This window comes from Crocodylus siamensis, chromosome 11 (genome assembly GCF_052110815.1).
Source record: "Crocodylus siamensis isolate JL-2025a chromosome 11, ASM5211081v1, whole genome shotgun sequence".
NCBI lineage: Eukaryota > Metazoa > Chordata > Crocodylia > Crocodylidae > Crocodylus > Crocodylus siamensis.
Window position 1 is genome coordinate 43014345 of NC_143405.1, and position 25270 is coordinate 43039614.

The following is a 25270-nucleotide window of genomic DNA, read 5'->3' on the forward strand; positions in this document are numbered from 1 at the left end:
TGTTTAGTGGTGCAAGGTGGTGCAGCAGGGAATCTCTCTCTTTCCTGAGAGGGGGCAGCAGCAGAACAATGGCAGCAGCAGCAGTGGTGGTAACAGCCATCCAGTTCAGTCACTCAGTTTGTGCTTGACGTGAAAGTAGAGGTAAAGGTAGGGTGTCCTGCCAAGGCAGCTGGGGCAGGCAAGGCACCTTTAAGCTCTGGCAGTGATGGTGGGGGAGGGGCAGTGCATGCTTCCTCTTCAGGCTGTCCTCTGACTGCAACTTGGCAGTGGGCTGGGCAGCAGGCTAGAACAGGGGTGCAGAAGCTGGGGTGCAGTGCTGGGCTGTGGTGTGCCCATCCCTGGGGGAAGGGGGCAACAGTGTGTAGTAGAGGACACCCCATGGAGGGGACAGCAACAGTAGCAGCAGCAGCCCAGGGCAGGAAGGGATGCAGCCAGCTTACCCCCCAAACCTCTGAGAACAAGCTAGCAGTAGCCAGAGGTAGGAAAGGGCCTGGCCATCTTCTCCCCAGAAGGTCCTGAGACCAAGCTTGTGGCTAACTTTGTCCCAGAGGCTCCTCCCCTAGAACCTCCTGAGAGCAAGTAGCCCTGAGTTGCTCACCAGGGCAGCTTTTTATACTGCTAGGGCCAGCAGAGGAGTTTTCCCTGGCTGCAGATCTGGGAGGAGCTGGACAGGGTTAGTTTGCCCCAAGTGGCACAACTTGCCCACAACAAATTGCATGTTCAGGCCTGTGTGCTGAGGCAAAAATTTCTGGAACAAATTTGTGCTGCTGCTATTTTTGTTGCTGCAAGAGCATATGCCTGCATGTGTGAATGTACCCATGAGGTTCAATAAGGGCAAGTGCAAAGTCCTGCACTTAGGACACAACAATCTGGGGACTGACAGGCTAAGCAGCAGCTCTGCTGAAAAGGACTTGGATGATCTAGTGGGCAATAAGCTGAATGTGAGCCAACAGTGTATCCTTGTTGGTAAGAAGGTTAACAGCATACTGTGCTTCATTAGTAGGGGTACTGCTGCCAGATCAAAGGAAGTGATTCTTTCCTTTTATTCAGCCCCGGTGAGGCCACATCTGGAATTCTGTGTCCAGTTTTGGATTCCCCACTGCAGAAAGGATGTGGACAAATTGGAGGGAGTCCAGCAGAAGGCAATGCAAATGGTTCAGGGCCTGGGGCATGTGACTTCTGAGGAGAGGCTGAGGGAACTGGGCTGCTTTAGTCTGGAGAAGAAAAGACTGAGATGGGGTGGTAGTAATATATGCCCTTTAAATAGTTTACTCCCTATACTAGCCTACTCAAAGTTTGCAATTCCTTCAGTGTGTATGTATATAGATCACTTGCAACTCCCTTCAGAATAGGCAAGATTCACTGAGCAAAGCTTTCAGAGCAGATATACTCTAATAAAAATACATTAGCATTTGTATTAAATATATCATTATAAAACACTAAGTGAAAATCACCAATCATTGGGAATGTTGAGAATTCATTGCTAGATACAGAGTTCTGTCATGAAAGTATTTTAAATGGGGGGTTTTAGTTTTAACATAAAAATGTTGCAGTGTTACATATGGTTTTTATATTCTTGTCTCAAAGCACTTGAAGGAATTTCTTCCATAATGCCTCATCCCTCTGGGGACTCTTATAAAATAAAAAACCCCACAAAAAACAAAATAAAACTACATTTGTATACAATTTGATCATTCTGACAAAATCTGCACAAATCTAATGTCATTTGGTAGACTCATGACTGGTTCACCTTTTCCACACCCCTCCCCACATTCCTTACTTTTAGTCTATATTGGTTTCGAGAGATTAAAATCATACAGACATGTACGCACACACGTGTTTTATGGGCAGCATTGTATAGAACATGCAGGATATTTTTCTTTGGTCTGTATCCTTTGTGTAATGCTTTTATCCCGGGTTACCTTGTTGAGTAAGTGGAGTGTGTATCCCTATCCCAACCCTGATCTACATGAGGAAGAAAACTCTTTGTGTGTGGATCTCTTAACTTTTGTTCCATCCCCAATCCTTTTAGTGCTGCCCTGGTTCAAAGGGCTGTACCATGGGCGTATTGGATACACAAAGGAGACATATATTTTTAAAAAGAACAACCTTAAATACTTGCATCTAAAAGTCAAAGGTACGAATCAAAGAGCACACTTCATTTTTGTTCTCCCCTCCAAAGTGGATTGCCACTAACATTATTGGAGGAAGCAGAAGATGGGTAATTTCTCATCTGCAGAGATAATCTTGGTTTAAATTTATTTCATTAAAAAGAAAAATGTAATTTAGAAACATGGGGTCAATACAAACAAAATCAAAAGCTATGAATTACAGCTTCTAACCAATAGGTACCATGTTCCAGGAATTAGATACCTCATGATATAGTAGAATAATATTTTTTTCCACTGAATAAGTACATGCTTCAGAGTGAAGGAAGAACTAGATGCCTGTTTTCTCTGTGTCTCAAATTTGCTTTTGTATGAAGGAGTCTTTTGACCCTTCTTCAATTCCATTGCTTTAATTTTTAATTAAATATACCCATCACAGTCAGTTTTCCATGTTGTAGGCTCAAATAGGAGCCTTCAAGCAAGCATTTTTGTAGGTCATCTTTGCTTTTTTAAAAAGTTTTTACAGGAATATATCAAGTTGTATGTTATTTTGCTAATGTGTTAAATATTTAATTACTAAAATAAGGCTAGCAAAATTAAACTTGCTTTACCATGCTGCTTTGGGACAGAGCTAATCTGCTGGTGGCAATGATCAAATTTAAAAACTCTCTAGAGTCTATTTGTAATTTGCCCATCCCAATATATGCATAGGTTTTGTATTTACTTTTTTGAGAGAGAGAGAGAGAGAGAGAGAGAGAGAGAGAGAGAGAGAGAGAGAGAGAGAGAGAGTGTGTGTGTGTGTGTCTAAAAAGCTGCCTGATTTATTTGTAGATTGAAATAACTCTTAGAATTTATCTTTAATAGGTATGATTCTCATATAGTACAAAAGTACTTACATGTATTCACATTTATATAGTTGGAGCATCACTATTATAGTCAGTTCATAGACACAGCTAATTTTTATTTATTTTTTCTTTTATGTGTGAAATAGTATTATTTTGTATCGCAGTGTCTGCTGTGATTCACAATTATTTGTTGTTTGTCTTGCCACACAGAGGTATGGCACAGGTATTTGTCTTTGAATATAAGGCACTTTTTAAAAAAGTGTATCAACTTACATATTACATTTGAGGTAAAAAAGGTCAAAAGACTTCTCTGTACTATAGCAGTTGCTTTCTTATTTAATGTTGCTGTCTTTATTTAATGTTTTATTTTTACTTGAGAGGCAGAATGTTTGGGTCTGTCTCACATTTTAGGACTGTAAGGCTTGCATTTCTCTAAAGGGACACCTTTTAAAAACCATCCAGAGTTGTTAGCTATGTAATGCCCAACATTACTAGAGAAGAGTTTAGTGCTTAAGTAACTTATGTGTGGGCCTTTTTCCTATGACGTGAATATGTATATGCTGAGACCTGATGCATCAAAGAAAAAAAAGAAAAATCTTTCCATAAACATAGTAAAGATGCATCTGTGAGCTGGGAGTTTGAATCCTTTCCATGATTTTATTATGCTTGCTTTATTCAGCACAGCTGTATGGGGACATGGGTGGGTGTTCAGGACAAAGTGAAAGCCTGAAGTAATGTCTAGCTGCCAGCAGCAGCCACTTTTTTTCATTCCTCCCCTGAGCTGGTGTTCAGAGTGGTTGCCCTGGTCTTCCCCTTCCTTCCCTCCAGTTACCCAGTTAAGCCACCGCTTCAGTGAAGCAAGGGCCTTAATTATCTTTCTTAAAGCTTAGGTTGTTACATACAATTATTATATTTTCATCTGTTTGAGGAAGTTTCATTATTGGTCATGAATTATCTAGCTCTTTTACAAAGCATGTTTAAATAAAAAAAAAAAAAAAAAAAAAAATCAACCATTTCTATAGGTAAGAAGAATATTCAGAATTATAAGAGTACAAAACCCCTAAAACAACCCAAACTTTTTTGAAATATCATCTTTTCATAGAATAAAATGGCTGAATTCAAACCTTGTTTTCTGTTGCATTATTTTGAATAAGAATTGAGAGATAATGACTAAATCTTAGCAAAACAATTATTTTGGTTGAGATGTGAGTTGTAAGGAAGCCCAGAACAGAACATTTTAAAGTTGACATTGAACGAATGAAAAATATAAGAGGTTTTCTCTTCCTTTAAACAAGGTTAGTGGTTAAGAAGCTAATATTTACTATGGATATGGATTAGAAATAAATGGAATAATTCTTTTCTAGCAGAAAATCTTATCATTATAAACATGTTAAAGAAGTGTGCACAATATCTAATGCATGTGAAGTAAATAAACAAATCTCTAGGTTTTAATCCCCTCTATAGAATCCCTTTTTAAAGTTCAAATGTTTGTAAACAAGAATTACTACCCTTTTAAGAAAAGCTGTCTGCTTTACATTTAGAAAAAGACTTGAAAATGTCTTAGCTTCTGCACTGGCATGAAAAGAAGTGGACATGCATTCCAAAGATCTAAGCACAATGTGGTATTATTTTGAAAAGCTAGCCAGAAATGTTGCAATGGACGCTGCTGGATGCTGTGCACTCATGAACCTATCATTCTTTGTGCTTCAATAGCTGTTGAGCTCTTTTGAAAATTTACCTTTACTTTTGGGTGCTGAACACTTAAAATATCTGGGCTTTAAACTCTTGAAAATCTGACCCAGTGTCAATGAAGCACCATAGCATACAGTGACAATTAATGTTATGGCTCACTAGCGATCTTGGGTTTTTTTTTAAAATCACACTGGAGGAAGCACTGGGATTTAAAGATGATATCAGTTATTCCAACAATATATTTTTTGTTTTCTTCTTTTTTGCAGCGTCTTGTTGAAGCAGCAGAGGATGCTCACTTGAAGCATGAATTTGATGCTGATTTACAGGTGATTACTTAAAAAAATACTTATCAGAATATATAATAAAGAATTACACAATAGCTTACTCCAAGGACTGCTGTGGAAAGTCAAGCATGTGAGTAATAGAGGGATGCTGATTACAGAACATGGAAATAATGGTGGCTGGCTTAGCATTTTGACAGGTTGTGCATTTAGTGTTTGCGTGTTCAGAGACCTAATAGGTAGATTTTGCTCTTCTACAGATTTTGTTGAAATTCCCTGCATAACTAAGGTCAAGATTTTTAAACACAGTAATTAGCTGCATATTTTGTACTTGCAGTATACTGGCAAGGAATCACTCTTTGGAGAGTTGAATTTGTAGATGGGGTGAAAACCCACAGGGAGGGGATTAGAGTGACTTTGCATTATGCAAACAGTTTGTGTTTGGATCTGAGACTAAAGCAGACAAGACCTTTTTTTTACCCAGGAGCCTTAGGTATTGCATCATTGTTTTCTCAAAATGGTGCCTTTTCATGTGTATTAGTTGGAATGTAAAGAAAGGAAGGAAATAAGCAGAATTGGACAACAAATCTTAGGAAAAAATGCTGGAAAAGCCTTGAGAAAATAAGACAAGGCCTCTGCAAAGACAAGTCATTGAAAAAAATAGAAGTTAATAATACAAATATTAAATAGGTACTGTAACTCAGTGTTCAAGAAGTAAATGTTTTCCTAACTAGTGGTTTCCTGAATGTCATAATAAATAACAGTATTATTTAGTTGCACTCTGACATATTTTCTGCAGTTTCTTATGGCTGTCCATCAAGCCTCTCTTAGTTTTGAGCAATAAACATTTGAGGGAAATAGGTTTAAAGGAAAGTGAAGAAAGTGAACATTTTTTCCATACTTAGAATCTGTTGTGAAAGCATACAACACAGTAAGTATTGCTTTTAGAACTTGCAGTGATTACTTCCAGTAATCAGCATATTGTTTTTATAAGGGAAATATGGTATGGAATACTGATCCCTTGTGAAAATGCTGCATTATCTGATATAGGAACAGAGCCTTAAGAGCAACCTCTTCTGAATTAATGCTAAGAAGGCTGGTTTAGAAATCTTTGAAGTTAAATCTTTCAAACATTTTGAAGCACCCAGGAAATGGGTGCACTGGAAACAATTCTTCATATTTTAATAAGGCTTTCCATTTGTATGTATTCAAATGGTTTAGAGTTCTATTGCATTTTAGCTTTTGAGAGCTTTGCTGCATTTTCTTCTATGAACGTCATGCCAAGAAAAGAATTGAACCTGGATGCATCTATACATGTAACTAATGCTATTTAGACTCACCACATTGTAATTTACTGCACAGTAAGCCAACCCTGGGAAGGCATCTACATGTGTGCCCTGTTGGGAGCAGATTTGCTCCTTATAGCATGCTTCTGCCCTGCTCTGACCTCCTGCAGCAGCCAGGGGGAGCTTCAAGCTCTGGATGCAGCTGCCTGGGTGCCAAGGGGGGAGGCCTCAGGCTGGTAGCAGTCTTCAAGGGGACAGGCTCAGGCTGGTAGGGGCCTCCAGGCAGGGCAGGCTCAGCCTAGCTTGGGATGCTGTCCCACAAGCCTGCGGCAAGTACACCATGGATGCTCCCTGCTCTCCCCCCAGCAACAGCTGACAGGGCACCATGTCTGCAGCAGCCCATGTGGGTAGCCTAGCTGCTGGGGGACTGAGCTTGGGAGCAGGGGGAGGGGGCTGTAGCCACTGCAGGTGCTGCTGGACCTCCCTGCCCACTGTGGGGTTTGGCACAGGGCTTCAAGTGGCTGCCAGGCAGCAGCTGGAGCCGGGGTCAGAGCCGGGGCCGGGGCTGGGGCCAGGTGTAGAGGCTGAGTGGTGGGCAGCTGCCAGGTGGCAGATGGGGCCAAACCTGTGGCCTGGGTGGCAGGCACCACAAAGATAACTGCTAGGGCCAGGATGGCATCCAGCACCCTGAAGTTCTCCTCAATAGCCTCCACTGTCTGGGCCACCACAGCAGCCTGCTTCTCCTACACCTCCAGCATCCTCTCAAGGAAGACAGTGTGCCTCTCAAAGGTGAGGAGCCTGTCCTGGAAGGCAAAGTCCTCTTGGTCCATTTTCTACTCATGCACGACGGCCTGCAGGACTGCTGGAGCCAGTACATGTGTGCAGTATAGGGGCACGGTGCACAGGAGCCAGGCAGCAGCTGGTAGAAGCCAGGACTCTTCAGTGCTGCTGCAACAAACACATGCCCACCACACCAGCATACAGTGGCCAGAAGCAGGCATCAGCTGTCCTAGGCCCCAGGGGTCAAGTCAGTGGCCTAAAGGCCACTAGGGACTGCTAAAGAGCTGTCCCTGACCTGTGGCTGGAGGGACTCCAAGCCATGTTTCTGTGCCCCTGGCAGGAGGATGGCCCTCTGCTGGTCTGGCTGAGTAGGAGTTTTACTGCACAGTAGCTCAGTACGGTTACATAGTGATGCTTTACTGGGTGCATCTACACATCCTACGGTGACATAGTAATGAGCTAGATAACTGTATGGCATGTTCTGGCTATAGAGTGATTACATAAGTCTACACATGATTGTTAGCTACATTGCAATAGTGGCCTGCTCCCCAGTTATAGGGCACATGGTGGTGAAATCTAACCGTACATATGGTGCAGTAACCACCTAAACTGCACTGTGCTTCAGCACTTTATAAAGGAAGTACTAAAGTATGGTGCCTTAACAATGTCCCTATATGGCAACATGTAGACACACCCCCTGTGCAGCAGATTAGTCTATTGTGCAGTAAAGTAGGTCTGTGTGAAGTGGCTAGTATTTGCTTCAGATTTGGCTAGTTCGGGGGTCAGTGATTTGATTCAGCAATTCAAATCACTGTCCCAAATCAATTCAGACAAATTTGATTTGGTGATTCAGCCACTGCTGAATCAGTTGAATCTCTGAATCACACAGGCCCCATCCCCTACCCCGTCTCCCAGCCCAAGCAATGGCTGCTCTGCCCTCCCCAGCTCCTGGCACTTTGAGAAAAAAAAGCCCCCACTCACTGGGTGCTGCTGGGTGGGGGGTGATCCCCACTGCCCCCCACTACCCCATGCCATGTGGGGGGATTCTGCATGAACCCCTGAACACCATGCCTGCTCCCCCAGCCCCACCATGGCTGCCCCACCTGCCCCAGCTCCTGGCCCTTTAAGAAACCCCCCCCACCCCCAAACTTGGGGCTCACCGATTCATAGATTCTAGGGTTGGAAGGGACCTCAGTGGGTCATCTTGTCCAACTCCCTGCCCCTGGCAGGCAAGAAAAGGGTCCCCAAACCTGGGATCATATGATCCTAGTCAGGCGCCTGTCCAGTCTCCTCTTGAAGACCCCCAAGGATGGGACAAGCACCAGCTACCTTGGGAGCCCATTCCAGATCCTGGAAACCTCAACTGTGAAGAACTTTTTTCTAATGTCCAGCTAAACCTTCTCTCTAGTAGCTTACGGTCATTGTTCCTTGTCATTCCAGGTGGTGCCCTGGGAAACAGATCACTGTTGCCCTCCCCTTATAAATTTGTACACCGCCACAAGGTTCCCTCTCAGACTTCTCTTGGAGAGGCTGAAGAGGTTAAGGTCCCTTAGCTTTTCCTTATAGGGCCTTCCCTGCAGGCCTCCAGTCAGATGAATGGCTCTTCAAGGTTGTCCACATCCCGCTTGAACTGCGGCATCCAGAACTGGACACAGTACTCCAGCTGAGGCCTGACCAGTGCTGCACAGAGAGGGAGAATCACCTCCCTGGACCTGTTTGTGAAGCACCTGTGGATGCACGACAAGATGCGATTGGCTCTGCCAACTACTTCATCACATTGATGACTCATGTTTATCCTAGAGTCTGCAGTGGTTCCAAGATCTCTTTCTGCCTCAGTGGTGCTGAGAAGGTCTCCCCCCAGCCTATAGGTATGGTGGCAGTTCTTTCTCCCTAGATGCAGCACCTTGCATGTGTCCTTATTGAATTGCATCCTGTTGCTCTCTGCCCACTTCCCCAACCTGTCTAGGTCAACCTGGATTTGGTTCCTCCTCTCCAGGGAGTTAGCTTCACCCCATATTTTTGGGTCTTCTGTGAATTTGGATAGGGTGCTTCCCACCCCTTCATCCAGATCACTGATGAAGAAGCTGAACAGCACCAGCCCCAGAACTGAGCCCTGAAGGACTCAACTGCCCACATCTTTCCAGGTTGACATTGACCCATCCACTAACACCCTCTGAGTGTGACCCTTGAGCCAGTTTGCTACCCAGTCTACCATATAGTCAGCCAAGGCAAATCTCCTCAGCTTATTTAGAAGGATTGTATGGGATACCGTGTCAAAGGCCTTCTGAAGTCAAGATAGATAACAGCCACTTCAACTTCTGCATCTAAACATTTGGTGGCTGTAACAGGTCGCCCTTCCCAGTACCGTCTTCCTAATCCACGCCTTCCATGGGGCACCCTTCGAGCGTTCTCTGGGGTTCTTATGTCCCACCTGCCATGTCTTGATGGAAATTATTATGATGATGTTCTTGTGAGTGGGAGGCTGCCTATTGTATTGTGTATGTTGGGGCCTTTCCCCTATATGGGCCTTACCCCTGGTTTTCTCTAGCTAGGCCTCCCTGTCTAAACCCACTAAACAGGGTTTGACTCTGAGGCTCTAGCCTTTTCTGGTGTCTCAAGGCTCATGGCCCCCTTTTCTGCTCCAATCTCAAGCCTGGCTCCCCCTGACCCCAAGATCTGGGCACTGGCCTCACAGCCAGGAAGCTTCAAGTTCAAAGCCAGGGGACAACCCTGAACTCACACCCTCCCAGTGGTTCCAAAAAACCAAAATAAGACTGCACCTCAGGTGTGCCAGACCTCCCTGGCCTTTTTAAGATCACACTTTGGGGCACTGGGGTCTGTGTCCCCCCAAAAGCCATGCCCTCACTGGCACCAGGGTCCCCACTCCATAGTGGGTCCCCGAAATGAGGCCTCCTCCTTCCCCTAATAGCCTCACCCAAGCCACTAGTCTTATTCATTAATCAAAAAAGAAAAAAACATGAACAGTCCCATCCATGGGTAATAACTGCCCCAAGCTAATGTGAAAAAGAAAAAAAAATCATGTCAGCTTACATTCACAGGGTCCCTGGTTCAGCTCCCTACCATCAGCTCACATCCTTGCTATGATGTGGTTGTCTGCCTCTCTGTGGCTTCTGGGGCTCCCTTCTTCCCGCCTTTGGCCCACACCTTCATGGAGCTCTCTGAGGCACTCCTTCCCTTTCAGCAGCTACCTCCCTAACTGCTGCTCGGCCTAGGATTTTTATAGTCCTGCCACTTCCAGTCAGCTGACTAGCTGGCCAGGCTCAGCATTTAACCCCTTCTTTTCCAGCCCTCTGTGCCCAGAAAGTTCTGGCTTTAAAGGGGTGGATGTGCCTTCTGGTAACAGGGCTAGGGTCCCCTGTTACAGTGGCCTTGTCATAAAAATAACCTAGGTTAGTAAGGCAGGACCTGCCTGCTATAAACCCATGTTGGTTACCCTTCTGCATCACATTAGCCAGCAGGCTCCCACAGATGTGTTCCTTGATAATTTTTTCAAGGATTTTCCCAAGGACAGATGTAAGGTTGACTGGCCTATCATTCCCCAGATCCTTCTTCCTCCCCTTCTTAAAGATTGGGATGATGTTGGCTTTTTTTCAATCCTCTGGGACCTGAACTGAGCACCATGAGTGCTCATATATCCTTGCTAGTGGTTTTGCTATGACACTCGCTAATTCCTTCATTACCCGTGGGTGGGATCCATCTGGTCCCACTGATTTGAACTTCCAAGTGTCCCTTTACCGTGTCAGCACTGACCATTAGTCAGCTGATGTTCCCCTTGCTGGTATCTGTGATGCATATTGAGGGTTCATCTAGATTCCAATTTAAGAAGACAGAGGCAAAAAACTCATTGAAGATCACTGCCTTGTCCCTGCAATCCATCACTAAGCCCCCCTACCTGTCCTGTAGGGGTCCTATGCTACCCTGCAGCCTCTTTTTGCTCCCAGCGTACCTAAAGAAAGACTTTTTATTGTCCTTAATCCCTGCTGCTAGCCTGAATTCCAGAGCTGCCTTGACCTTCCTGAAAGACTCCCTGCAGGTGCAGGCCAAGGAAATGTACTCCTCCTTGCTAGCTACTCCCTGCTTCCACTTCCTGTATACTTCTTTTTTTGCCCTTAAGGTATCCTGTATATCCCTGGTTAGCCAAAGGGGCTTTCTGATCCCTTTGCTCCCCTACCTCTGCCATGGGATTGTCTCACTCTGAGCCCAAAGAATGGTAGCCTTGAGGAATGACCACCCATCCTGGACCCCCAAAGCATCCAGGCTCTTGGTTCCTAGTACCCTACTAACCCATCCCACAAGCCTATTCAAGTCAGCCTTTTTAAAGTTCAGCACCTGTGTCCTGCTAGGTATAGTGCCTGCCCTTCTCTGGATAGTGAATTTTATCATTTGGTAATCGCTGTCCCCTAAGTTGCCTTGAATCTGCAGGTCCCCCACCAGGTCATCCATCCGCTGTGGCCAACATCAAGTCAAGCAAGGCGTTACCCCTGCTGGGACTCCTTACCTCCTGTGTTAGGTGGAGGTCCTGAATACAGGTTAAGAACCTGCATGAATGGTTAGATCTAGTTGTCTGTTCCTCCCAGCATATGTCTGGGTAGTTGAAGTCCCCCATGACTACCATGTCTCTAGACCACACAGCAATTGATCCCCATCCTCATGGTGCATCCTCTTGGTGCAGAGGCCTGTAGTAGATCCTCACCACCAGGTCTCTTTCCCCACAACTCCCTTGGATCCTAACCCATAGTCTCTGCTTGTCCATCCTCTGATCCCAATTTGATTAGGGAAGATGTGTACTGTTCTTTAACATAGAGAACAACACCCCCTCCTTTTTTCTCTCCTCTATCTCTCCCATACAACCTATGGTCCTCTATTCCTACCACCCACTCATGAGTAGAGTCCCACCAGGTTTCAGTTAGTCCCATTAGGTCAAAGTTACTGCTGGTAAGCAAGATTTCTAGATCTTCCTGCTTGTTTCCCATGCTCCTGGCATTTGTGTATATATACACTTAATTCCCCTGGTGGCTGCCCCTGGAACCCCTTTACACTGCCCAGCGGGGGGTGATCCCCACTGCCCCCCACTGCCCTGCGCTCTGGTGAGGGGTCTGCACAAGCCCACCAAAGCCCTGAGACTGCTGCTTGAGCCAGTGAGCTTGGGGTTTTGGGGTTTTTTTTTTCTTAAAGGGCCAGGAGCTGGGGCAGGGGCCAGTTATGGGGAGGGACTGGGAGAGCAGGGGGGTTGGGGGGATCATGACAGAGCCCCCCATTCAGTGTGGGGCAGTGGGGATCACCCCCCCCGCCAGGCAGCACCTGGTGAGTAGGGGCTTTTTTTTAAAGCACCGGGAGCTGGGGTGGGCCACAGCAGCCATGGGGGTGGGGGGGCTGTGGGAGCAGGCAGGGGATAAGCCTGGCAGGGGTCCCCCCATGGTCCCCTACCCACTCCTCCAGCCTCCCCTCCCCCACCCCCTACTTACCAGCTCCGAGTCTGGCTCCAGCTCCCTGCTGCAGTGACTGGGGAGTGCCTGAATCGTCGAAGCTCTCCAAATCTTTTCCAAGTCGATTCAGAGGGCTTCAAATTGTTATTGTTATTGGTCCTCTGATTTGATTCAGATTTAGAGATTTGGCCACCAAGTTGGGCTGAATCCTCTGAATTGAATCAGCACCCAACGCTTCGCACAGCCCTACAGTAAAGCGTCTTGTGCAGATGTGCCCTCTGTTATCGAAATAAATCAGAAACACATTTATGGAAGACCTTTTTAAAGGTGTACAGTGATTGATGCTCCACTACAGGATCATTCTCACTTTGACAAAGTCTTCAGTTTGTTGAGGCTCTGAAGATATTAACACTTTTAGGAAGCCAGTTAAAAGCTATTTGTGTCAGCAGCATTAACAGGACAATCTTTGTAGAGCTATGTTGTTTATTACTGCCATGGTCCATTAAGGCTAATCAGTTGTTAATCTTGGTTTTGGCGACCCCTCTACAACCCTTGCTGGGAGATTGTTGTTCTTTATCAAAAATCTCATAATACCATCTGCTCAATATAAAATAATAACCACAATGATTTGATAGTGTACATTCAGGTTGGAGGGAGGCTGGAAGGCTTTCAGTAATTTTACTCTGGAAGGGAAGTTTGTAGATCTGCTTTTGGTGTACCATACATAAGGGAGACAGTATTAAAGAAGTTTGAATTAACTGTACTCTATACAGCACCAGTTATAGCTGTCTGTTTGATCTCCACTATTTTGAAATGCAAAAAGCAGATAAACTGCTTTTGTGGTTTTATTTTTCTTTCTAGTCCAGAATCATTCTTTGTAGTTCTGAAGCAATTATAGCCAATTTTATATCAGTAGATAAAAATGATGTAAGGGAGAAATAAAATTATATTAATATTTTTTATGGACTGTGGAGAAATACCAAGTTATAAAAACAGTAAGTGGTGGAGTTCATCTTTCAGACTGTCAGGATTCTTTTTGGTAACAATGAAATTCTGTTTTCTAGTGCATCAAATTCAGTCCCTTATGGGATGTATTACCAACAGTGTTATTTGTTTTATTCTTAGTAATTCTACTGGAATTCTAATCAATACACTATCGTGAAAAATAGTAATCTAAAATTTTGAATGTTTATACATTTTCTGAATGTATATTCAGAATGTTGAATATACTGAAACTAACAACAAAATACTTACAATAATAGACAAAAATAAACCTGTCCATTATTTGAAAGAAATAAATCAGACTGATGCAAAGTTGTACTCAGCATCAAATCCTACTTGTTTGTTTAATGAGAGGGATCTCAAACTTAGGGGTATTTGAGTTTAGAGCTTTAACTTCCTATACTTGGCTGTCCTCAACTCACCAGCCCAGCTCCCTGCTCTGGATAAGGATTCTGCCTGCGCTCCTGGCCACTGCCTCTTCTCCGCAGTGGAGTGGGGGACCAACTGCCACCCCTAGCCTCTGGGATGCCTGGCATGTCCAGCACACTGCCATGGGGCCTTGGGGCACCAGCTCTCTGCCCCAAGCCCTGGCCGCAGCTCCCTTTCTGCTGCAGGGCTGGAGGCATGGCCGACTGCCGTTGCCGCCTTCTCCCAGGGCCTTCAAGGCTCTTCAGAGGGGTCACTCAGAGTTCACCAGCACTGTTTCTAGCCCAGGGTAAGTATCTCAAGCCAATCTGGTGAGCCTGCATGGGCAGTCTGTTACATCTGTTTCTAGAGGGATGTGATGCCAGAGCTGAAGGTGTAGCAAATTCGAAGTAAATAAACTTTTAAACATCTGGGTATAAACTCTTAATCCCAAATGATCCTTTCCTTCCACCAGAGTGGATGATTTCAAAATTATGCTGTGTAGGATGGTACCTTTTTGTTTCACTTGACTAAATTAATGAATTCTGCACAACAAGAATATTTGGAGGAAATAATATTAATCACTATTCATATTGTTTAGGGCAGTGGTCAGCAACCTTTTAAGGCTGCAGGCTGGAGTTATCCTGTTTGGGTCAGAGTTGAGTGGGTGGATGGGCGCCTGGTTGCAGCCACCATCACTGCTTTCTCCAGCACTGGCATGAGGGGAATGCGTGCAGCTGGCACTTGTTCCCCTGGCAGCATGGGGAAGCAACTGGTGCAGAAGCTCCCTGCCTCCAAATGCCATCAAAGCCCTATATCCATGGGCTGGTAAATGGCCACCCTGCAGACCATAATTTGCTGACCCCTGGTTTAGGTCAATTGCTTTATGGAAGTATTTCTGTACACTTGTAAGATTACTGATCATTGCTGAATGGCTTGTATAGTGGGATTTAGTATTTTCATTTATTAAATGCTGACTATATAACTGCCTTCATATAAAATAGAAAAAGAAATGATTATTTCCTTAGAGCTCATAGACAGAGAAAAGCAATATGGAGACAGACTATATTGCAAAGACAGAGGAAGGGTACAGGATAACTCAGGTTCTTCATAGTTTTATAATAGACCTCTTATATTTTTGTGTTAGCTTTGGTAAATTTTCCAGCACACACATGCTTTACAGAGAGATGAAAAGAAAAGAGGATAGAAGTCAAGTCTTCCTAAATGGATTGAAAAGAATTTATAAATAATCTACAAGAAAAATCAATCCTCTTGGCTGAAATCTAACATATTTGTGATATAACTAACTCATACTAGTGCTCGAATATCAATTACTTAAATTGGAAAGCCTTCAGTAAAATTCACTGAAGCACCACACTGGGTTCTCCCTATTCAGAATTTAGCAGAAGGTTCCCATCAGGGAAAGTAATAATCCCACCCAACCTTGAAACTAGTAAATTCTTATAGCATAAAGCCTCCCTAAGTGGCCGCATCTATATGACACACTACTGTGTAGTGGTTACTATACATTTATTTAGTAGTTGTGTAAAAAAGTAATAAATGTGGAGTAACCTGAGTTACTGCACAGTAGCACTTGGCAAACACCATTTTTGTGACGTTACTGCACAGTAACTTAATACTACTGCTCAGCAGTGTCGTGTCATGTTTTTTGCCAGATGATGCTCCTGTGCAGTCAGTGTCTCATGTAGTCATGTCCAGTGTTATCTAACTAACGCCTATATGTAGTTACTACTATAATCATGTGCTAATATCTTCTCTTTAAAAGATTTAGTGATGCCACCAAGTGCAGTACCAATCTAAACCAATCACTGGACAATGCTTTCTCCAATATCACGGTAGCACACAGCAATAGCTGAGCTTTTTCTCATGAGATTTCTATATACCTGGGGCCTGTTTGGATTAGAGCAATGTGAAAAATAGCATCTTTGAAGCCATTTCTCCTTTTGAATAACATAAAAAAGCAGAAATAAAGCAGATGAGGTTGCTGTAGAGGAATAAAAGCAACTTAAGTCTGATAGATTTAAAAGTTAAAATAAATGCTTTTTTGTTTTCTGTTGGGGTTTGGGTCATTTCTCATTTAGTCTTCCTTGCATTCCATACCCCTGGCACTAGCTATAGTATGTTGATATATTTGATTAACCATTTCACACTGTATATTTGTGTTTGGATAAGCTATTTCATTATACACATCTGTTTTGTGATCATTCATTTTGTGCAGATGCTAATACAATATATGACTTCACTTGCAGTGCTTTCCAGGTCTGAGTTTCCCCATACAAATGTGGGATAATAAATTTAAAACATTTGGATTTTTGGTAGCATCCAAATTAAAATATACTTGATGCCACTTTAAGTGAAAGGTGTTAGAATCTGATAGATGTCAGTCGTTTTCAGAATATACAGAATGCTGTAGTTAGTGTTTCAGGATTGATAAATAGAAGCAATCCAATTAATTATACATGTTTTTCTGGTTTTGTTCATTTACTGGTTGAGAACTGGCTCTAGAAAAGCTGTGATTTTAAGTTGAATCTCTTTGCATGATAGATGTGTGATACATTCTTGAAAAAGTCTTACAAAAATGACACCAGTACTTTCAGAAGAGGTTTGTGAACACACAGAGGGCAGTTAGATACCACATTCTTTCTATATAATGGGTAGTTGCATGACTAAACACTCTGTGTTTCAGGAAAAGTATTTTTTCAGTCACAGAATATTATGCAGACTTTGGAAACAGTTTGATCTCCTAAAGCACTATAAAGCACCTTATAGCACTATAATTAGGGCATCCTAAGCAAGCTACTTAATTATTTCTTGTTTATACATATTTGGCTGTTATGGAAAATGCAACATATTATGGAATTTCAAACTCCATCAGAAGATTTGATTGGAAATCAAAATTGGCCATAGGCAGCTAGAGAAGATAAGCAAAGGCTAGGGGAAAGATAGAGCATATGAACAGTGACAAGGGTTAATGGAATTTCCAGGAATCTTGGTAATTTCACAGGTTGTTTTTTCCCCAATTTTGGGCCTCTTTTACTTTGAGGGACTTAGCTACATGGAAAAAGGCAGGAGAAGGGAAAAGAGGAAGGAAAGGTAGGTGTGAGAAAAAGAATGAATTGATTGTATGAAAGCAAATGTAACAGAGGGCAACTCTTGGGGCCCGGTCACAGTACTGGCCCCAAATATATAATTTAAGATATTCAGGACTTGTGAATTGACATTCAGGTCAATTCACCTCACCCTAGATAGAGCTCTGACCCAAACCCCTCTCCAGGTAACTAATTCATCACTCTCACCTCCTCATTAGGGCCAGCTACTCACCCTGTTCCACCCATGACTCCCTTTGAGCCGCATCAGTTGGCCTCGGGCCTAACTATGGCCTCAGGTATCCATAGATCAACGTTGGCCTCACTGATCCCTCCTAGGACTTCCACTCATGCCCTCACCCTAGGGCCTGCCACTCACCACCCCTTCTCCGGGGCCTCACTACTGTGGCCCCTGACTAGAACCACTGGAGCCTTATGCCCCCACATGGGATTCAGGTACTTCTGGCCAAGCATACCTGGCACCCACTATGCACACTTGGCTCAGGTGCCTCTCCCTAGGCATGCCTGGCCCCAGTATTCTCCAGTCTTAATGACTCACCATATGGTGGGGGCTGGGGTTATCAGGCACACCTACCTGCCCTTCACTGGGGAGGTAATTGGCTTGGCAGTTCTAGGGGACTATCCTGCCACGGCCAGCCCCACCAGACCAACTTTCCACAGCAAGGTGCAGTTTCCTGTAATGCCCAGGACCATGCAGGCCTACCTGCCCTGGTCTAGTTCCTTCATTAGGGCTCCTAAATGATGTACTTGGAGCATCTCTCTCCTTGGGCCCAGCTCTCTCTCTGACTGCATTTGGATTTCATAACAGCTTGCTTGCTGGCTGACCCCTACCCTCTTTGGCTGTGATGTCCCCTCCATCAAAGGGACCTTCAGCCCTTATGGGCTCTGGCCCTGCTTCCAGGCCAGTCAGGGTGCCAGATAGCTCACCATGGCCTTGGCATGCCCCAATTGCCCTTTGGCCTTCCAGCCCTTGCCCTCTTGCATTGACCAGTGCAAGGGATCTGAAAGTCAGCCTAGCAGCTGCTGACCCCCATACTCCAGAGCAGCGTTCCCTCTAAACTACATGGCATGCGCAGTCATGCAGGCACATCTGGCAGTGCGGCATAAGTATGCCTGCATGGCTATACACGCCATGCTGCTTAGAGGCAGCACTGCTCCAGAGGAGCCCCTCCTGGGTCCCACCATAGAGCCTTCACCCTAATCTGGCTTGGTCTAATGCCCCCACAATGCTGGCTGAGGCCTAGCTCAACTGGGCTCACCTGAGCCTCTTGTTTCACCCCTGCTATATCTACTCAGGGGCATGCCTTGTCCCTTTGTAGGCCTACAAGCTGTTAGTCCCATGCCTAGGTTTGGCCTTGCTTTCTTTAAGCCCAAAGCCTTCTCTCTGGGGTTTGGGACCTCACTGGGCCCCTAGGAACCTCCTACCATTCCCATAGTTCCCCCTTACCTCCACAGTGTTGTGAGCAACAGCTCAGCTGGGTATTGTTTCTTTGGCTGCAGCAGCAGACTACTGCCTCTGTCCTGATAGCTTGGATCTAAAATGGGCACCTCATCAGAGCTGGCCTGCACCCACTGGCTGCCTGAACTCAGCCTTAAAGTGGCAGACACCAAAGGTGCTCTGCCACAGTAGATAAGATGGATTTCAAATAAACAGCTAGTAATACTGAGATCATTACGTCTTACAAGTCCCTATTGCGTTTATGCCTGTGTTAGTTGTAGTGTCCTTAGTTTCCAGCTGGCTTTGCCCTGGGATTTGGAATTCCTATTTTACAAGTGTACACGATTAAGGGAAGAGATAACACTACATGGTTCCTAGGAGGAAATTCATAATTACATTTTTATTGATGCCTTGTTGCAGTTTTTAGGTACTTTATTACAATGTAATCAAACAGACTATAATAATGTAGATGTTAACTACTGGGGCAGGGGAAGAAGAAATATTACTGGGTGCAGCTACAGCGGAGTATTACATTAAAACATGCATTAATTTAATGATAGTGTATTTGGTGAAGTCTATTTACATATTTGTTATTGCAGTACTTTTGAATGATGCACACAGCAACTAGATTTATACTCCAGTGGTATTAATAGTTTATTAAATATTACAAGTAGTGATGCTTCTGAAGCGTGATCTTGAGAAGTCCTGAATATCTTATATTATATCTCACAATCTCATAGAATCAAGGATTTAAAAGGCATTTTGAAGTGGTGGATTTTAAAAGAGGAATACAGGGCCTATATTGTGTACTGGGGCTTACTCATCTAATGTGCTTATTCTACAGGCTAAATTGCTCTTTAACTACACCTGTATTGTGCTGGTAGTCATCATTGGGTTTTCACCTATGTAACTGAAAGTGTAATCTGAATATTGGGAGGTTGCAAAGACATTGCCATACCTGCAGAATTATAATTCCTGATGGACAAGGAACTGAGGAATGATTTGCTGGTGCCCAAAGGAACAAAGGATGGGTTTACAGAGTTTATTTCAGTGTTGAGCAAAAGTGATGAGAAAGAAGTGAGATGCAATAAACACAGAAAACATCAGAGTCATTTTTAAAAAGTAATTTTTCAGACATGCATTATAGTTTATGGGTTAAGATGATAAAGGAGAATGAGAGCAGGAAAGGCTCTCTCCTTCATTCCCTGCGTAGTGAACCATAAATATTCTGAGTCACTGAAGCATAAAGCAGCTCTAGGCTCTAGTATCTTAAATGATCACAACATTAACCCAAATTCGTACTCTGTTAGTTAAACCATTTAGCAAACCTACCCTAATAGCAGGAAAGGTCAACATTTTTAGTTTTAATTTACCTAAATGTCCATTGACTTCAGTGGGCCCAGAGTGAAGGGTTTCTTAGTTTTACCCAGTTAATCCCCCTACCCCTGCTAATCACCTGATCAAAAGTGGTGGATGGAATTTTCCCTGAAGGATGATTTAAAGGCACATGGGGGCTGGGAGAGCTTCCTTGGCCCCATTTCCCTTTGCCTCTAGCTTTAAATGGCCACCTGTACAATTGATCTGGGCTGCACAGGTATCTATTTAAAAGCGAGAGGGTGCTGCCTATTGACAGCTTGCCCCCTTCCTAGGAAAGAGAAAGGGCAGGCTGTCAATTAGTGGGCTCTCCTAAGTGCAGGGGTGGCCCAGGGATCATTTCTTGAGTGCCTCTAGGCTGGAGAGTTTGCTTGTGTAGCTCTCCAGCCATGGGGCTGGAATGCATGTACGCCCCAGCTCCTGGGCTATTCTTTCTATTGCTGTTTTTCAGAGAAATTCTTAACACTGGAAGTGAATGTCTGTCTGTGCCCAGAAAATGCAGAAGATGGAGGTACCATGCTGAATTTCTTCTTGAAGTTGTTATATCTGATTTCTGTATTTGCAGTAATTGACTAGAAAAATAAAAAAGAAAGAGGCCAACATTAATAAGGCACAGTTAGTTGGGCTGTGTGAAGCTTTGGTCCCTGATTCAATTCGGCGGCGATTCGGCCTGATTTGGTGGCTGAATCTACGAATCAAATCAGAAGACCCTTTAAGGTCTCTGAATCAAATCAGAACCTTCTAAACTGGTTTGGACAGATTTGGAAAGATGAAGCGATTCAGACATAGAGACAGCTTTAAATGTTTTTTCTACATACCTCTAGGTGGCAGGGGCTCATGAATGCTGCAATACTGGGGTGCATGGAGTATCCCACATAAGCATGGGGGGTTCCCCAGCATGCTCAGCAGCAGATGTAGAAGTGGACCAGAAGCACTTCTGGTCCACTTCTGGGTCCACTGGGGAGTAAGCAGGGCCCCCTTTCTGCGCTCCCCTGGCTCAGTGACTGTTGCCTCCTGGGTCTGGGGGCTGCAGGGCCCCCACCCAGTGCACTCCCTGGTGGGCCCAGAAGTGGACCAGAAGTACTTCCGGTCCACTCCTGGGTTCACCACCGAGCATGTAGATGGCCCACCCACCATGGAATGCTCCATGTGCCCCAGTATCGCTGCGATCATGAGCTGTGCCTGCTAACTCAAGGTATGTAGAAAAAAACTTCTAAAGTTGTCTCTGTGTCTGAATTGCTGATTCAGCATCAAATCTTCAGATTCGGATTTGGCTGGATTGAATCGGGGACAGCAGTCCGAATCAATGAATTGAATCTCTGTCCCTGATTTGGGCCGAATCTGAATCAAATAGGGCCTGCTTCACACAGCCCTAAGAATTAGCTCTTCCCTAAGAGAAATCACAGTCTCTTAACTTTTTTCAGTTGCAATATTTAAAGCAACCTTGATCATCTGGTATATTTCCTTCCATTTCCCCCTTCCTTTGGGTTTTTAATGCCAAGTCACCTCAGGAATACGAATAAACAAATATAACCCAGAGTATCTTACAAAAGTTATATAATTATCATTTCTGCTTCCCAAGTTTTAAGTTTTAACAATATGGTAAACTGTTGTTGTGCATGTATTAGAACCTCTTGTCTTTTAGCTAGGGATGCAGTACAATATTTTTCACAAATGTAGGCATAGGTTTTCTAGTGCTAAATTATTTGTTTTGGATATCTGGGCAATTTTGCTCTTTATGAGGCAGCCACCCAGGAAGCACACATTGTACAAGAGCTATACAACAGCCCAGGGCTGGCAGCTACAACTATAATATGCTGCCAGAAATAATAATGATGGTATGGTGCTCATGAAATGATATCCACCTTTTGAATGATTAAGTCTTATTTTCTTTTGCTTAACAAAAATTTAGGTTTGGAAAACAATGGAGAAATGATATGGCAAATGTGACTGTGAACCTAGAACCATATCCAGCAAAATCATGTCCTAATTATCAAAAAAGGGCACTGTGCTGATTTTGAAAGCAAACAAAATTGAAGTACCCTAATAAACAACTAGTGAAGATGTCCTGTGGTTACATTACTAAGAGTTTCTGATCATAACTGTTATAAGCAAGACAAATAAAGAGCCAGAGAGATAGAGGATGAGGTGCTGCCCCTTGTAAAATGGCCACATACAGTGCTGTGACAGAATTGCTGGTGTCTAATACTGGGAATACTGGAGATTTCAAATATTAATTGGAATTAGAGGAAATTATTTTACAGTTGATGTGGGGCTTCATGAGATGCACATGTATGAGAATTAGGGCTGTGCAAGGCTTCGGATAGAGCTTTGGATCTGGAGAAGCTTTGGACACTTTGGCATCTGAAACAGTATGTCTGGATTGAAGTGCTGGCTTCTTTAGGCTTTCCGAAGTGGTTCAGAGCTCCCGAAGCGCTTCAGAAAAGCTTCGGAGCCGCTTCGGAGATCCAGCCGTAGGGTGTAATGGGGAAACAATGAAATATCTATAACTTTGTTGTTCTTTGTCTGATATGGATGAAATTTGCAGGTATTGTAGTCTCTTCTGAGAGAATGAAGCTTGTCAAGTTTCAAGAAGATCGGTGCAGGGGTTCAGGGGGAATGCACCCCACATTCTTGAAAGTAAAACTGATGTCACGTGTATGTGTTACATCACAGGGGAGTGAAAACTGCAGGAATGGTGGCCCTGGATGAGGCCACAAAGCCTGCCAAGTTTCAAGAAGATCGGTGTGAGGGTTTGAGGGGAACCGTACCTCAAGCTGTGGACAAGCAAAACTCTTTACATGGGTGACACTGTGTGTGTTAAGGTGCAGCAGGGTGAAAGCTACAGGCATGGTAGACCCTGCTGCGGCCATGAAGCCTGCCAGCTGTCGAGGAGATCAGTGCAGGGGTTCTGGCTTCTGGGGCCCTGCACCTCTAGCTGCTGACAGGCAAAAGTCCTGACATGGGTGCTTGTGCAACTGACTGTCTCTGTCTTGGGGCGTGGGAGACACTATTGCAGACCTGGCTGCTAAGCTACTGTTACCAGTTACCAATCAATCAATCATGACTCATGCAGGGACCAGCTCAATAGGACCTAGCTAATGTAACCAGTTAATTACCATCAATTAACAACTACAAAAGCAGAGACTAAGGGGAGGAAATAATCAATAAAGACAATCAACTGCCCCAAGACAGAGACAGTCAGTTGCACAAGCACCCAAGTCACAAGTTCTGTCCATCAGCAGCTGGGGCTGCAGGGCCCCAGAACCCCTCTGCACCGATCCCCTTAACAGCCGGCAGGCTTCGTGGCCTCAGCAAGGGCCACCACCCCTGCAGCTTTCATCCTGCTGCACCTTAACACACACAGGATCACCCATGTCACGAGTTTTGCCTGCTTGAGGTGCAGTTCCCCCAAAACCCCTGCACCCAATCTTCTTGAAACTTGGCAGGGTTTGTGGCCTCAGCAGGGTCTAGTAACCCTGCAGTTTTGACCCCCTGTGTTGTAATACGTAGACATGACATGAGTTTTGCTTTCAAGAATTTGGGGTGCAGTTCCCCCCAAGTCCCTGCACTGATGTTCTTGAAGTTTGGCAGACTTCATGCTCTCTGCAGAGGCTACCGCTCCTGCATGTTTAATCCAAATCAGACAAAAACCAAAAAAGTTATAGATATTTCATTGATTCCCATTATACCCTATGGCTGGATCTCCAAGGTGGCTCCGAAGCTTTGGAGCCACTTTGGCAGGATCGAAGCAGGAACCTGGTCCGCAGACCCCTGGCATCTGAAGCGGCCAGATCCGAAGCCAGATTGGATCGCTGTCGACTCACGCAGGCCTAATGACAATTGGTTTAACTCTGTAACAGGTCTCAACTTGGAAAAAGGGGGACATTTCAACATTGGAAAGCCCTCTACTGACATGTGGTTTTATGTTGCAGACATTTTCAACCTTCCTTCACTTTTCTGAATCCAGGCTTAAGTGTCTTTTGTCCTTCAGCTGACTGTTGCAGCCATCTGAGCAAACAGCATTGTTCACTTTCTGCTGGGCACTAGAATTACAGCTCAGATGCTCTCAAACATGCCATTTTATCCAAGCTTAGTTCTCTGTGAATGTTTTAGGGAGAGTCTTTTCCTTGATTTCAGTAATGCCAAAGGAAAATGACAGTTCTGAGTATTCTGATAATATTGGTTTGGTTTGGAAAATACCACAGCAGCTTAGCTCTGTATTTGATGATGAGAGGTGATAGTGATCTAGAAAGTTTATTGCTTTCTGATTTGTGAAGACTTTTGTAAGGAGATATAGAATGATTCTTTTATCACAGTTGGATCCCCACTATTCTGTATTTGCCTACTTTATATACCATCTAAACTGCTTGTGAAATATTCTAATATTATAAAAGTCTATCTGTCCATAACACTGTATTCACACTCTGATTGGCTGACTGAAACAACTAATCAGAGTGCAAATACAGCATTGAGACAGGAAGTGGTGGCACAGCAGAGTGCTGCCATGATGGTGAGGGCACAGGGGATGTAGGGAGGGGCGGTGGCAATGGAGCAGATGGCAATGGAGGCAGTGGCAGCAACAGTGGCGGCAGCAATGGAGAGGATGGAATGGGGAGGTGAGGCCACCAGAGCTGGCCTCACCCCCTCGTCCTTGTTCCTTGGAGGTTGCAGAAGCAGCATGGGGTGTGGAATGAGGTCAGGACTCCACAGGGGTGGAGCAAGGCCACCGGCGCTGACCTCGGCCTGCACCTCCTGCCTCCATTGTTGCGACCTGCAGGGCTGACATGGTGGTGGCGTGGGGAGGAGTGGGCATGGCACAGCAGCAAGGTGGGGGAAGAGTGGACCTGGGCCAGTGTGATGGCAGTGAGGGGAGGGGAGGAGTGAGCCCAGGCTCAATGTTGTGGGGGGAGAGGCCGGCCCACACACACATGCATATATATACATAGCTACATACAATATATACAGTAGCCAGTTGCCCATCAAGAATGATGAGGGGGTGGAGCAGGTGGGGACAGAAACTTGTGTCCTGTCCCCCCTATCTGGGCCCACTCCCCCCTTCCCTCCTGCTGCTTGGGGGCCAGGCCCACTCACCCCTTCCCTGCCAGCCCCAACCCAATACAGCAGCAGCAGGGGGAGGGGAGGAGGAGGCCTCCTCCCCCTCCAGGCCTGGGCCAATTCCTGCCCCACTCCACCACCCCTGTGTAGGCCCTGAGCCCGCTTCTCCCATCCCCCTGCTGCCACTGTGTTGGACTGGGCCCTCTGCTCCTCCCCCACCACTGAGGTGGGCTGACCTCTTCCCACCCTCAGGCCTGGTCCTCCCCCACAACCCTGCATCAGACCCAGGCCTGCTCCTCCTCTCCCCACGCTGCCGTAGTGGGGAAAGGGGGAGCAGCCTGGATAGGGGGTGGGAGGGTAAGAACACAGGGGTCCATCCCCACCTGCTCTCCCCCCATCATTCTTTATGGGCAATTGACTAGTATG

At 44.9% G+C, this 25270-nt stretch overlaps 1 protein-coding gene across 4 annotated transcripts in view; it reads left to right on the plus strand.

The window, feature by feature from the left end:
* Positions 1–25270, plus strand: part of CACNA2D3 (calcium voltage-gated channel auxiliary subunit alpha2delta 3) — an 891165-nt gene that overhangs the window by 300144 nt on the left and 565751 nt on the right. For all 4 annotated transcript variants that reach the window (XR_016438419.1, XM_090021142.1, XM_090021141.1 and 1 more), the window contains exon 4: positions 4912–4971. Coding sequence is in view for 3 of the 4 variants with exons in the window: in XM_090021142.1 (XP_089877268.1) it covers positions 4912–4971 (60 nt within the window). In the remaining variant the exon portion in view is untranslated. The remainder of the gene's footprint in view (positions 1–4911; positions 4972–25270) is intronic.